This window comes from Rhinolophus sinicus, linkage group LG05 (assembly GCF_036562045.2).
Source record: "Rhinolophus sinicus isolate RSC01 linkage group LG05, ASM3656204v1, whole genome shotgun sequence".
Taxonomy (NCBI): Eukaryota; Metazoa; Chordata; class Mammalia; order Chiroptera; family Rhinolophidae; genus Rhinolophus; species Rhinolophus sinicus.
The window spans coordinates 101,160,625-101,175,085 of NC_133755.1; the positions used below are offsets into that span (position 1 = coordinate 101,160,625).

At 36.9% G+C, this 14,461-nt stretch overlaps 1 protein-coding gene across 29 annotated transcripts in view; it reads right to left on the reverse strand.

Annotated features, from left to right (window-relative positions):
• DST (dystonin) overlaps positions 1–14,461 on the reverse strand; it is a 428,022-nt gene that overhangs the window by 80,593 nt on the left and 332,968 nt on the right. For all 29 annotated transcript variants that reach the window (XM_019734644.2, XM_019734631.2, XM_074333118.1 and 26 more), the window contains 2 exons: positions 13,884–14,379; positions 11,016–12,487 (listed from right to left, as the gene is read on the reverse strand). In XM_019734644.2, coding sequence (XP_019590203.2) covers positions 11,016–12,487; positions 13,884–14,379 — 1,968 coding nt within the window. The remainder of the gene's footprint in view (positions 1–11,015; positions 12,488–13,883; positions 14,380–14,461) is intronic.

A 14,461-nucleotide genomic window follows, 5' to 3' on the forward strand; every position in this document is an offset into this window, starting at 1 on the left:
TGAGCAAGCATTTTAACAGGCTGAATGTTAATTTAGGCAGAGCTTTGGTTAACTGTAATCCACTTAAAGATGGCTTGCAAAACTTCATCTCCTTTATAAATAAACCATGCTTTAGAAACTTAAAAGACAAACACCGGGACCATGTATTGTTCAGATCAAGGCACAGAACAAATCTTCAGAGAAAAATAAGTCTTATGCTGTAAGAAAGTTAAAATTTTCTTTGACTTTTTTGGGGAGTAGCTATAAATAATCTTGATTCAAAAGGCAGTTTTTCTTCCCATATTAAGCTTCTCTGAAGCTAGTCAGAACTACCCAAAGGAAAAAAAAATTCAACTTTTGGACAGCCAGGCCAGTACAATCCAGCAACTGTTTAAAGTAAACAGAAAGCATGGTATTCTATAAACTCTCCTTAAAAAAAAAAGAAAAAGAAAGAAAAAAAAAAGCGATTTCCCAAAGAGTCTTATCTGATCTTCCTTAAGGCTTATTCCACCTGAGGCAATTGCAGCAAAGAAGAGCTCCGAGTTTCCTCTAAGGCACAGGCAGCGTCATTCACATTCAGCTGGAAACCAAGACTAGTTAATCCTTTGAAACTGACCAACTGTGGCCGCAGTTTGGTTTTCATTTTAGCTACAGCTGGAGAGAGGCAGAGGTGGCGGTGGAGGAGGCAGGAAAGGAACTCCGGCAGGGACCTCCTGCGCTGTCCCCAGCTCCTCGAAGCTGTACGGTCCCAGGCAGGGCGCTTCCAGCAATGCCCTCTCTCTTTAGGCAACATCTGCTCCGTCCCTTTGCCCGCGGAGCGCTCCGGACGCGGACGCGCAGCTATCACTTCGCTGCTACGCCCTCCGGTGACTTAACTTCGCAGTCATCTTTTCTTTTGACTCCTTGCCTCTTCTCAGAGCCCGCGAGCTGTTTCAGGGGGAGGTACCTTGAGGCCGAGAGGCTGCAGTGCAACAGCTTGGTGGTGACATCAGCGCAAATCAGACCCACTGGGGAGAGGGGCAGCTTGGGTTCAGAGATCGCCGAAAGCTCACCACCGAGTTCAAAATAGGAAGGGACAGGAAGGGCTTGCAGAGGCAGAACCTGACACCAGGAGCTCCACGAAGAAATCATTCTGTGAGCGTCCGGGGATCGTGCTCATTTGAATATTAAATGGGGAGAAAAGTAGCTACACAGGTCCTATCCCTCAGTGAAAACCACTCTCCTGCATTGCAATTGCAGACTGTTTAAGTAGTATCTGCCCTGCGAAGTGAGACTCACTTTGAAGTCGAGTGTTCTGTCATTGTTTTAAAGCCCAAGTTCAAGTCTATCTGTTCTCCAGAGTGAATTATTCCTATGGCAGGCAGCCCTGAGCACTGCTGACATGAATATTAGTAGTTACTAATAACCATGCAGTCCTCCTGAGGTTAATGCAAGGCCCCGGCGATGATCAAGGGCGGTAAGTGACTCCAGATATTTCATAAACAAAATCACATGCACAGATTTTTATCTACTGAACAAACACTCTTTAAAAACACTGCTTGAAACTAAATTCAGCAAGCCAAGCCTTAGCCTTTTGGGGGAAAATTAATAGTTTTATTTAAATAGAAGGAAATCTACGCATCCTTTATTTTACAAAATAAGCAACACCGCCAAAGCCGCTGAGTTATAAGTGAGGGCAGATTGTCTTTTCTCAAGCGCACAAAATAATCATCTGAACATAAATAAAATCGTGCTGGAAGAAGGCATTCTAGCAAAAACAACCTTATGCTTTCTCTGACACTTTTACAGAAAAGATGTGGGAGAGGACTTTTGTACCTTGAAGAGGAAACATTATTTCAAAATTATCTTTATAAACCTAAAAATTGAATCTTAAAAAAACAAAAAACAAAAACAATCTATCCATAACCAGAACTCTATAAGTAATAAGTAACATACTCATTCAACAATTATTAGGTACAACTCAGTATGTGGTCGTGAAGTTGGGGATACATATATATATATATATATATATATATTATAGTATATATATATTATATATGCATATATAGTGTGTATATATATATATATATAAACAACTATAAAGAAAAACTATATAAAATACCCATCAACATCACAATATCAATGCCCATTTTTCACAGACAAGAAGTAAAATATTTCAACAAGCACTTGATTCTGTGGTGGTTAAGCACACAGGCTGTTCTGAGGGGCTGATAATAAGAAAAAGAAAAACATGCACACATGTTACGATGTTTAAACAGTGGATTGGGCACCAGGCCAAGAATTAGTAGAGACTAAGGGTTTTACTCCCCAACTGCCACTATCTTGACATGCAAACCTGGAAGCTACTTATTCATGGCAATATTAAAAATAAAGTTTCCATAAAATGTGAATGAGTGCCTTTCTCTAAACATTCTGAGATCCTCACAGAACTTTTCATAAGAATAGTCCTAATTCAGTCCTTAGAGTCGAACTCTGAATCATTAGCACAATATTATTCTACCCTTATGTAAAGCTAAGAAGAGCAACATGTAACCTCACATTTGAGGTGGATAGTACATTTTTGAAAATGTCATCTAGTTGATTATGTTTAAGTATATGCGCTGTTTATGTAATAACTGATTTCCGATTTTATTAAACTGATTTTGATTAATTCCATAAATGATGATCCTAATACAAAGATAATTCATTCCTACACTCAACCATTCATCAAATACTGCTCTCTATCTGTCAAACACCATGGTAAGCACTGGCAAAAACACTGGGACATAGAGATGAAGTGCCACTGTCCTGATACCACTTGTAATACAATGGAGAATACGGATGAGAAAAAGGGCATGATACAGTTTAGAGTGCTACAGAAAAATATACACCTACTGTATTAAATGGATACTGAGAATTTTAGCCACTACGTTCTTCATCTCTTCACTTCTAAGTTTGCATCTAAGTTTGTGGTTTGTGTATTCCTAAAAATTATTCTAAATGCTTGAAATATAGCATAAAAACATTAAATGAAAGATGAATTACAGTTTAGAGCATTTCAGAACTCCAAGACACCTTAAAAATCTTCTCTAGTTCTTTAATTATTTCTTCCTCCTCTTCTCTCCTTCCTTTCATCATTCTGGAAACAGAATTATAAGGCGTTCTTTTGTGTTTGTTTGTTTGTTTTGCAAGAATTGAAAAATTGTTCTTAGCTTTTAAATTGTGATAATAAAATACAGTGGGTAAAATTTCTTCTAACCCCCTTTCTTTAAGTAGAATTTGGTACTTATATTGGAGTAAGCAGCTGGGCGATGAACTAGCATGTCCAAAGGTAAGTTGTGGATTCATATTCTCCTGTGTCCCTTTGCTCACTCATTCAGCAAATTTTTACTGAGCACTGCCTATGACTTAGGCACTGAAGAAACAAAGATAACTAAGAACCTCTCTCTAGGAGCACATAGCCTGGGTCACTGATTTCCACTGAAGTGTATTACTTCAAGGTGTATGCAAGACGATCATAGGAGTTTGGGAATAAAATTTTAGCACTTCTATTTAAAGTTCTATTTTGTGTATGCTTGATAATGTACATAATATTTCCAAAAAGTAAAATAGATGAGTATCAGTATATAATTAACATATTAATATATTATATTAACATATTAATATATTAACATCAGTAAATAACATATTAATATATTAAGTGTGGCAGTGCTATGGAAGAAGTGCTTATAGGAATGCAGAGTATTGGGTGTATTTGGTGGCCTGGAAGTGTCCTAACACTACTCATTTGATAGTATGTGCTCAATTATTGTGTTAAAGAATTTACTGTCTTAAAAGAATTTACTGTCTTAGTCACTTAAAGGTTATCGTTTTTGCTAGTGGAATAATTAAGCATATAATAATTGAAGATTCCAGTACTTTTCATTGTGCTTATCCTCCAATCCACTTAGGTTTAAGTAGATGCCATGTATTTAATAACTAAATTCCTTTTTTATTAAACTGATTTCAATTCTATAAATGATGATCCTAATACATTCTAATTCAACTTAAAATTTGTACTATTATATTGGTATTTATGATATATACCTTGTTACTTGTAATCATATTTCCAAAGGCGTAACTAGATAACATAAAACAATTCTCATATTTGGGGCAGAACTGGGCTGGTTTACCTTTTCCTCGCAAATTTGGTTTATACAGCAACTTTAAATGTTATCATCTCTAATGTTAATAAAAATCAAGATATATTACACTGTGTTAAATATTAATCATGATATCTAGATCTCACATTTTCATGAGAGAAATACATAATGAATAAAATGAGCATAGTTTTCCTGAAAATTGTCAACACTTAATTTCATACAATGTTAAATGTTCTCAAAATATTGATTTACATAGTCTTGTAGATGTAATCTAGCTAAAGTTACTACTAAAGGCAAATGATTTTGGAAGAGTGCATGGATGCTAATTGAATTATAAACAAAATAGTACCACTTTTTCATTTTGTACTTCTAAAGCTAAATTAAATCTTTAAAAAGGGAAGTTCTTGAAAAATCTTACCACTAAGTGCAACAATCCACTTCATAGAAAAGTTAAAAGGCTAATTTTATTAACAGAAATGTGTAATTTTTAGAGCTGAAAGGTTGGAGATATTAATAAAATTCAATGTGTAATATGTAGGGAAATGTCTGTATGAATAAATGCAACATTATCCATGAAAACGGACAAAAGTATCTTCCTGGCCCAATAGCTCCTGAAATATGGATTAGAAACCAAATAAGAGGTATGTTTTGTTTGTTTGTTTTTTTTGCTGTGAGTACAAAAATAGGCCTTAGGAGCAACAATTTCTATTATTTTTCTAAAACAGGCCATTACCTAATGAAAATTGAAAGCATCCTATATTTTTAGTTTTCAAACTAATAAACTTCTACACATAAATGTCTAAAGGGTTTTGGGGGTATTCATCCAATTAATACATAATAGCTATTTATTTCAGTAGAAAAGAGTTTATATTTAATAGAAAGCAGGCTATTCAGACTCTACCACAAAAGCAAACACATTCAGAAACACTTAATAGGTTCATTATCTGATCTTGATGGGAAATATCTTTAATAAGCACTGCTATTCTTCCAGGAAATTACTACAATACTAAAACGATGTTGTCCCCCACCCCCATCCTTTGATATGGTGTTCAGGTGACAGTGGATCAAAAATATTCTATGTAACAGAAAATGATTCTATGTGTAAATATTATTAATTGAAATATATATATAACTTCTAAAAGTTGATTTTAAAAAAAAAAGTTATCCAGCAAGCAAACCAATACACCTGTTAATGATTCTTCCATTCAGTTTCCTTCAGAGAGACAAAAACTGAAATCAAATAAAACCTGAAAACAATCTTCATATTAAAACACTGACAAAAGAAATAAAGTAATTTTGAAATTAAGACAAAGGTAGGTGAGGAACAGGATGTGAGTACAGACATTTTCTAGGGGTATCTTGGTTCTTGGAACATCTCCGAAAGCTTTTCACTTAATTTATAATCATAGCATCTACCTATCCTCGGCTATTATTTAATGAATGAGTAGAGACCTAGGTAAACATTTTAAAAATATCTATCAGTCAAATTTTTTTATCAGAAAACCCACATATAATTTCATAACAAAGCAAATTCTCTGTCTAAGCCGCACATACACATCCACATCTTTAAGCAACTTTCCACATTAAAAAAAATTATGTCGGTACTCCTTTATCTAAGGGATGTGCTAGAGTTTGGTGCTTTTGGGCGGCTCACTTTAAAATGGTTAATACAGGATTATCCCGTTAACAATAAAACAAAAACAGAAAAAAATTATTTTAAATCCAGTTATAAAAATCTCTGGCTGGAACTGCCCTCAGAAAAACCTACTTTCATTCCTCAATCTTAAAGCAAGAGATGTTAAGAGAGGCTACGTACCATAAAGAGTCACAGCATTACTTAGCAACAAAAGCAGAAAGAGAACCCACACTGCCAACTTCCCCTTTGATTGCCCTTTCAGAGCAGTATGGTATATTACATGTGTGACGTAGGAAAGAGTGCACCCAACTGTTATGCCTCATCTGTGCGGGTGACAATATGAGGTATTACTAATACTATACAGCCGATCAACTCCAACTCTTAGTAGCTTGCTGGAGCTTCTCTCTTGCCCATCAATGTGATATTCTTTTTACCTAAAATCTTAGATGCCACTTTGATGTAGCTGATTAACTAATGTGACCCTCCTATAAAGCCCATGCATCAAAGTTATAGCTTCTGTAGTGAAAATATTTTCACCTTGAAAAATACCAGAGGAAGGTATCACCCAACTTCCTTGCTAATGTACTCTCATTAACAAAAATCCAGTCAAGAAAGAATTTTTTCCCTAACAAAAGCCACTTCGACAACAGCTTTATTTAATTTCACCATTCTCAACAAAAATGAAGAACAATTCATCATCGACCTCTATATAACAATATGGGCATACTTAAAAACCACTATTAAAGCATTTTTTGGACAGTTTAATTTTATCTTTAAAACTATGATGACATCGCAGAGGTTGTTTTAGGATCATTTAATAAACATCTTAGTAAGATATTTGCAAAGTAATTATTTCAGCAATACTATTTACGAATAGTGCTCAAACGGCCTGGTTTCACTAGCCTCAAGATACCTGGCATTTTAGTTTACCCAATATTTAAATGATGATGCTGGGGTTAAAAGATGTGAAGTCCTGGTGAAGACCTGGACCAGAGAAAATTTATTAGGGTATAATTAGGTATGTGTTCTCTGGTCTTTGTGGCTTCAATTTGGCTTAAAAATTCTCTGCTCTATGTAATGCTATTTTCATTTTGAAAACAATAAATATCTTCGGTTCAGGGAGATTTATACCAGTGAGGTGTTCATTTGTAGGGAGAAAATGACTGGTGATTGAGGGTAGCATTAGAGTGGCCAGAAATAAACAGTAAGCAGATTATAAGATTTTTTACCATGGCCTAGATAGAGGTGGGAAGGGGTATATATTTAGCTATATATACTATAAAATGTAACTGTACATGTTCGTTAAAACATCAAGTTTCCTTGATCTTCACTGAAATTAAATCAAATCAATATGGTGACAATGATTACTTCATGAGTACCAGAAAATCTGATTGGCTGTTGATGACATCATGGGAATTATCAGGACATGTTCCTTATATATGGTTGGTTACATATGTCTTTGATACATAAAAATGTGGAAACATTATTATTTAATAATGTAGTTTAGATTTGAAGATAATGTTGAGCTAGGAGTCTCCAACAGGAGGTAGGGATGGGGGAACACCAAAGGTACATTATTTTACTTTCTGCCTTGGAATTTATGACAGTATGCATAGAATTTAATGTAATAATAGAGAACTATAAGTAGAAAATGGTACTGGGAGTTATCAGCAGTAATGGAAAACAGCTCACTGGTCAGACATTTTAGTCCAATGACTAATATTTAGAAGTAGAAAAATGTATGATAAAACCGAAACAATCGAAATAGTTTAAAAACGTTAAGCTAACACAGAAGGTAATACCAATCTATTTTCAAACACTTGGAATAGTTTTCACTGAAAATGAGTTAGTACATTTGGTTCAGAACAGCATTTGTTTTTAATCATTATGTTTGGGTATATTAAATATGAATGAATATTGTACTTTCAAGGATATTAACTGTTATTTCTCAGGTTAAGCTTTAGGGGGAAAAATGGAAGCAGAGAAGTCTGTCTTACCTAGTTTAAATAATCCATTACGGTCCCAGTGATTATAAGGCACCCCCTACTGAGTAACTGGGTAATAACTATTATTAAGTTTTAGTCCTACTCTAAAGACAGCTTATTTTATATTATGAAAAATTGTTATAATTTTATCTGTGACATTAGGTTAAACTAAATCTACCAGAAAAAGTAATGTCAAACTGGATTGTGCTTCAAAGTCTATAATAAAAATACTTTCGAAATCCAGTATTTCAGTGCTTTTCTGTTTTATTTTTAGAAATTAGAATAACTATTCACTATTTTTTAATCAAACAATTGGTTTTTCACTCAATATAAATTATTCCACTTAAGAATAAAAAATTTATAAAATATTATGTTAAAACTAATGTTCAACAAAAGCGTAATGTCCAACAAAAACCAAATTAAGACCTGAGTTGTAAACTAATTTACCACTTAAGATATAATCACTGACAATGAAATGTTTGGTTCATCCTCAGTAGTAGGCAATCATGGTAACCATCCCCATCATCATCACAGCATCTACATATAAATTTCTGAGACAATTTTACACACTTTTATCTCATGTTTCTCATAGCAGCCAGTTTAATAGACCACTTTCCCTAAGCAGGTGTTCCTTGCATTTTGAATTAAAGTGAACAATGGCTGTCACTCAGGTCACCCAAATTCAGCTGCAACAAATATGATTTGAAAATTTTCCACAGAAAATATCAGCTGTGCAACATGATGAATAAAGGTGACACAAAACACTGCATTATTTCCACCAAAACATCCAGGCTCTGACATTTACTACCTGTGTGACCTTGGGCAAGTCACTTAACCTCCCTGGGTCTCAGCTTCCTTACAGCAAAATGGGGATAATAATAGCATCCGCCTCTCATGAATGTCAACAGGATTGAAAACAGAAACTTTAGAAGAATGCTGGACACATAATAAGCCCACAATAAATGTTAATTGTTGTAATGGCTGCTTTTTTAGAGCACACACACACACACACACACACACACACTCAAATAAACAGAACTAGTGATTGTGTAAGTTACCATGTTTATTTACCATAATAATATTCTTCTTTTTTTTTACCTAGGCACTGGAATATACCGGGGGTGCCAAAAAATGTATATCAGTGGACACTATGGTCAATGTTGCTCAAGCAGTAGTTCGCCGTAATTAGAAGTGTCAGGACCCTGATGGTAACCACTGTGAGCACCTCTCGTAATTGCAGAAGTCAAACGTGACTTGTATTCATTTTTTGTTATTGGTATATATTATTACAACTTTAATAGTTTTTCCTTTCTTAAAATGTCACTGGGTCTCAAGACACTGATGGTATGCATTGATATTCTTTATTACTGAATGTCATTAAAATCAATCAGCTCCCTCCAAAGGAATCAGAAAACAGACAAACACAGCAGGCTAAGTGGTTTATTTTTCTTCACAATCAAATAAAACAATCCCTGGAACCATTAATGGTAATGATGCTTAGTTAGTGCTTTTCAGTTTGCAAAACACTTTCAAAGCAATAATGAGAGGACGGCTCCTACGTATCTCTTGCCTTTTCTTCCTTTCAAAAGAATTCTCCATAAGGAAAGCCACATTTTTCACTGTAGTCATGCAGCAGCACCATTACTTTCGCCCATTTTCTTACAAGTAGTTGAAATAGAGAAATGAGGAAACTTTTTTCTACACAAATTCACAGAAAACCTAGAGCAATGATGATGTTTCACAAAGGCATTGAACGTGCTTATATCTCATTAGTAAACAGGCTACCTGGTTACTGTCACTTCAGCTTTCAACTTTTGCCAGAGCTCTACAGAAAATTCCAACATTTTCTGTCTGAGGAAGACTCACTCCTCATGCTCTCCCCCATTCTTAGAAGCAGCAAATCCAGTCTTATTAGTAGAATGTTGTTTTTCTAATATAGAATTCTCTCATGTGAACTCCGTATTTTACAAACCAGAAATAGGAAAGTTTCACAGAGGAGAAGACAGTAAAACAACAGTAGGTAGTTTCCTTCACCTTCAAGAAACAAGATCTAAATACAGAATCACAGATTCTTAGGCCCTGAAGGTACTAGGCTTCCAAGGCACTTCATAAACAACAAATAACCATCAGAAGAAGAAGAAGGAAGAGGCCGAGAAGAAAATGACGTGATTTTGAAGTTGTTTTTCAAAATTCAATCACATAAATACTGTTGTGAAGGATGAGTAAGGGAAATACTATGTCAAACACAACAGCTCAGAATTTGAAAGTCCATTTCATTTATATTCATTTCTCATGGGAAACACTGTGTAGTATTGCAATTTCTGTTTTTATTTGGTCTTATTTTATCCTTTATGTGCTAATGGTGGGACTTATCATCACACCAGTCTTTTTGGGAATATAAAACACACCTCATAAATAGAACAGGACCCATGCCAACCCCAAAGGTTCATGTCAGTCCCATGCAGCAAATGTTTGATATTTGGGACCCTCTGTGGGCAAGGAGGAACCTATCTTTGTCCGCTGTCAAGATACAATCTCTGCTCTTAAATGAGGCCAACTCCAGTGACACTAAACCTGGCCCACCATTTTTACCTAACGTTCTGTTCATTACACTATCAAGTGGCAGACACTCCTTGGCACCAAGGAGCTTATCGTCCAATCAAAAATAATTTACTCCTAATCCGCTGGGACATGAGCCCAAAAATCTTTGTTTTATAAAATGGGGATTATAACATGGAACTCCACTCTGCCTTTAAAAATATGGACTTTGGGAAGAAAACAGTTTACAAATAAAATTCAATTAAGAAGGATAAGAAGACCATAAAAAAAAAAAAAAGAAGAAGAAAGAAAGAGCAGGAAAAGACTATAACTCACCATGAAAGAAAATGCTGAGACACAAACATGAAAAGAACAAGCATTTCACGTTAGGGGATGGCCTCTGCAAGCAGAGTTCAAAACAAGGCTCTGGTTCCTCCAGATGTCCATTGTGAATGATATCAGCAACGGACTCCATGATGTCAGTTGCACGCTTCATAGAGAAGTGCTGCAACTTTTCAAGCACCCTTTAACCTCTTAATATCACCTCAAGGCCTTATCCCATGAGGGCCGAAATTCCCAGTAAGCTTGGAATTGCCACATGTGCCTGGATATTACCTCCACATATGCTCATTCAAGCTCAAACACTCTGTGACAGTCATATTAGAAGGTTCTACAAGATAGACAATCTCCTTTACATACCAATGAGAAATCTCCTTTAACAATAATGACGCTCAGTAAAAGTGAAGAATTCCCTACCTTGAACACATTGAGTTGTTGGTTGATTGTCTCTGTTTCCATAGCTACAGGGCCTTGGGACTCTTCGTGCTCTTCAGCCTTCTGAAGGAGAGTAGAAAATTCCTTCAATTTGCTGTGGAATTCTCCAAGACGCTCAATTGTCCCTTCAACCTGCTCCTCTCTGGCTTGTGCTCGGTCCAGCAACTTGTTGCACTGTTTGCTTAAAGCCTCCAAGTCCCTTTTGATGCCAATAAGATCAGGAGAGGTTTCTTCTGTGGCCAACATCATCCTGCAGGTTTTATTGGCATTGTCGTTGCTAGCTATGAGGGCTTCTAGTTTCTTCAGAAAGGCTGTAATAGCCTCCTTTTGATGTTGCAATGTGTCTACATCTCTCCCCACTGGGGCCATGCTATCCAGTTCATCATCAAACTCTGCAAACTGAGAAAACATTTCTCGGATGGTATTCTGAAAATGCCCAATGCCCTGAAGCTTGGTTTCTAAGAAGGAACACTTTTCATCAACCTGCTGACTTAGGGCACTATGCTCTTGAGCTAAGGTTTCTGCTTGTAATAAAATATCAGAGGTTCCTTTTGAGTCTGAGGCTTCTGCCACAAGGTCCTGTGCAAGTCCTTTGGCCAAATCTACCTGCTGCTTCAAGGTCTGAAGTGATTTCTGCTGAGTCTGCAACATGGTCAGGTATTTGTTACTGTAAGCCTGGGGTCCCAGAGAATCATGGACATCTAGTTGTTCCTTTGCACACTGAAGCTGCTTTTTAGCTTCTTTGGACACTTCTTGAAATTCTTTAAACTTCTGGGCCATGCTCTCCAGAGAGAATTTCTTACTGTGAAGTTGTTCAGTGACCACGTCTACCTGCTGGTTCAGTGATTTATTCTCATCTGTAACCACCTCTTTATCTATCTCACAGACACTGAGCAAGCTATTGGCTGCGTTGTTTAGCAATTCCACCATCCCAAAGCGTTGGTCTATTTCCTTCTGCAGAGACTTTAACTTGGCAATAGACTTCTCTGTTTCAGCAGGATCCAAGCAAAATTTTATTTCCTCCAGGTTATTTTGACATTTGTTTATCCATGGCCGGAGAGTCTCTACATGCTCTTTATATTTGAGGGCTTTTTCCAATGTATCTTTTACCTTGTCTTCCCTTTCTTTCACCTGCTTATTAAGTCCATCCCAATTGGTTTTAATTGTGTTAAGTTGTGACTGTAAGGCAGCCTTCTCGGACCCTTGTGTTTTTAACAACAGATTTTCACCTTCTGCAATGGTTTTTTCATAAATACTAGACTGAGCAATCAAAGTTTTACCAAAGTCTTTCTGATATTTAATTAATGACTCCAAGACATCCAGTTTGGCTGATACTGGGTGAGACTTGTTTAACTCTTCTTTCTTTGTATCCAGCCAAGCCTGAAAATCTCGCGACATTTGCTGAAATTGATGAGAGCTGGCACAGGCTGATTGGAGGTGCTGGACGTGATTCTCTAAAAATGAAATTACAGACATGTTTACATCAAAATGCTGATTTAATCTATGGAAAGCCAAAGCAAAACCACCAAAGAAATGTACAGGACTATCTAAAAGCAGGATCTGTGAGCACTGACTAGAATAACTACAAGTGAGCTTAAGTTATTGACAAAGGGGGCGGGGGGGGGGGTAGGAGCAAGAGGTAGGCAAAACTAGAAGAAAAGAGACAATCAAGGAGAGGAGGAGAGAGATGAGAGGTCCAAATTGTGGAATAAGTAAAATGTAAAGCTGCAAGGTGGTAGAGGACAGTCACATACACACACTGCCTGCGGTATAAAGTCACTGCCATTCCAGTATGTGGAAGTGACAACAGTTCAAACTTCTAAGTATGCTGATACATAACCCATCTCTCATCAGATATGACTGTTTACCTTCTATGATTTTATACAGCATGAAGGCAATAGAATGTAGCACACAGGAACCCCATGGGTTTGCATCCCACTACAACCTCTCAGGAGCTGGAAGACCCTGGTCAAATGATTAAACCTCTAAGCTTCATTTCCCCAAATGTAAACTGGCAACATTAATAGACGCTGTTGTGGCAATTATGTGATAGCACAGGTCAAGTTCTCAGCTTAAGGCCTGCCACACAAAAGTGTCCATACAGTAATAATAATCATAATCTTAATGGCTAATATTTAGGATTGAAATCACACCAAAATAAAGGCATAAGCCTAAATAGTTGCTTTGATCAGGAAACAAATCCAATTGATTAAAAAAAAAAAAACACATAAGCTGAGTATTCACTAGGTACAAGGCCCCTAGTGTTACTTTTCAAACAGAGCAAACACATCAGTCAAATGTGCTATTCTTTGGCCGGCCCTTCTGAAGTCCAATAAGTCACTACTGCTGCCTGTGACAAATACTGGCACACCTGTCACAGGTTTGTGGACACAGAGGTGTGAGAGGAAAATAGTGCCAAATGCTTCTCTTTCACACATTTCCCTATAAATATTTTCTATGACAGAGTTAGATGAGACGCTAATGCAGATGAGAAAATGATACTGCATTTGTGGTTTTTCGTTTGTTTTTTGGTGAAATAAGACTGTCACACAGCAAACACGTTTACATCTTTTAAAAACCAATTTGGAATACCTGAAATTTCAGTGGACCCTCACTGAGTGGACTTTGCCAACACCGTCCCTCTGTTATCTGTGTAGAATTACCCTGACACTATGGGCGCACACGCACACAACCGCTGTCTGCACGTGTGTGAGCGGCCACCTCTCTACTTCTGCACTCCATGGGGGAGGATTCTCTTTGGGGCCCCAGATGACTGGCTGCGACTTGGAAATAGGCAATCCATGATCTCTATTTCCAGGAAATACATGTTTTAAAAGAAGCTAGACAAACCTGCTTTTTGCTGGATATCCTTGAATGATTTTAAGATGCCTTCTAGCTGCCTACTAAGTTCTGCTTTCAAGTACTCTTCTTTGACTAGCGCTGACAAATCCTCACAGAGGGCCTGGGCCACTTTTATCTGCTCCGTTTCCTGCTCTATTTCCTGCTTCATTTTTTGGGCTGTTTCCAACTGCTGGTTCATAGCATCAGGCTGTGTGCTCACAGCCACACTGCTGCTGAGTTTATTGTCCAAATCACTCAGTCTATCGGAAAGGCTTCTCAGCAAGCTTTGATACTGTGTGCTTTTAACAATGGCTTGGTCGATCCAGTCACATCTGTCACTCAATTGTCCTGTTAGACTGTCCCATTTTTGGGTCACAGCTGCCAGTTGCTCTTTCACAAGCCCATGGAAGGAAGGGTGTTCACCAGGTCTGCTCAGAATCCCTTGACCAGCTGCTGTAAGCTGCTCATATTGAGATTTCCGAGTGTCAAATTCTTGCAGGAGAATCTAAGGTGAAGATGTTATAAGGGTAAATAAACACACAAATTATCAGATAATTATAGGAGGCATAGCTTTAAGTTTCTAAAGA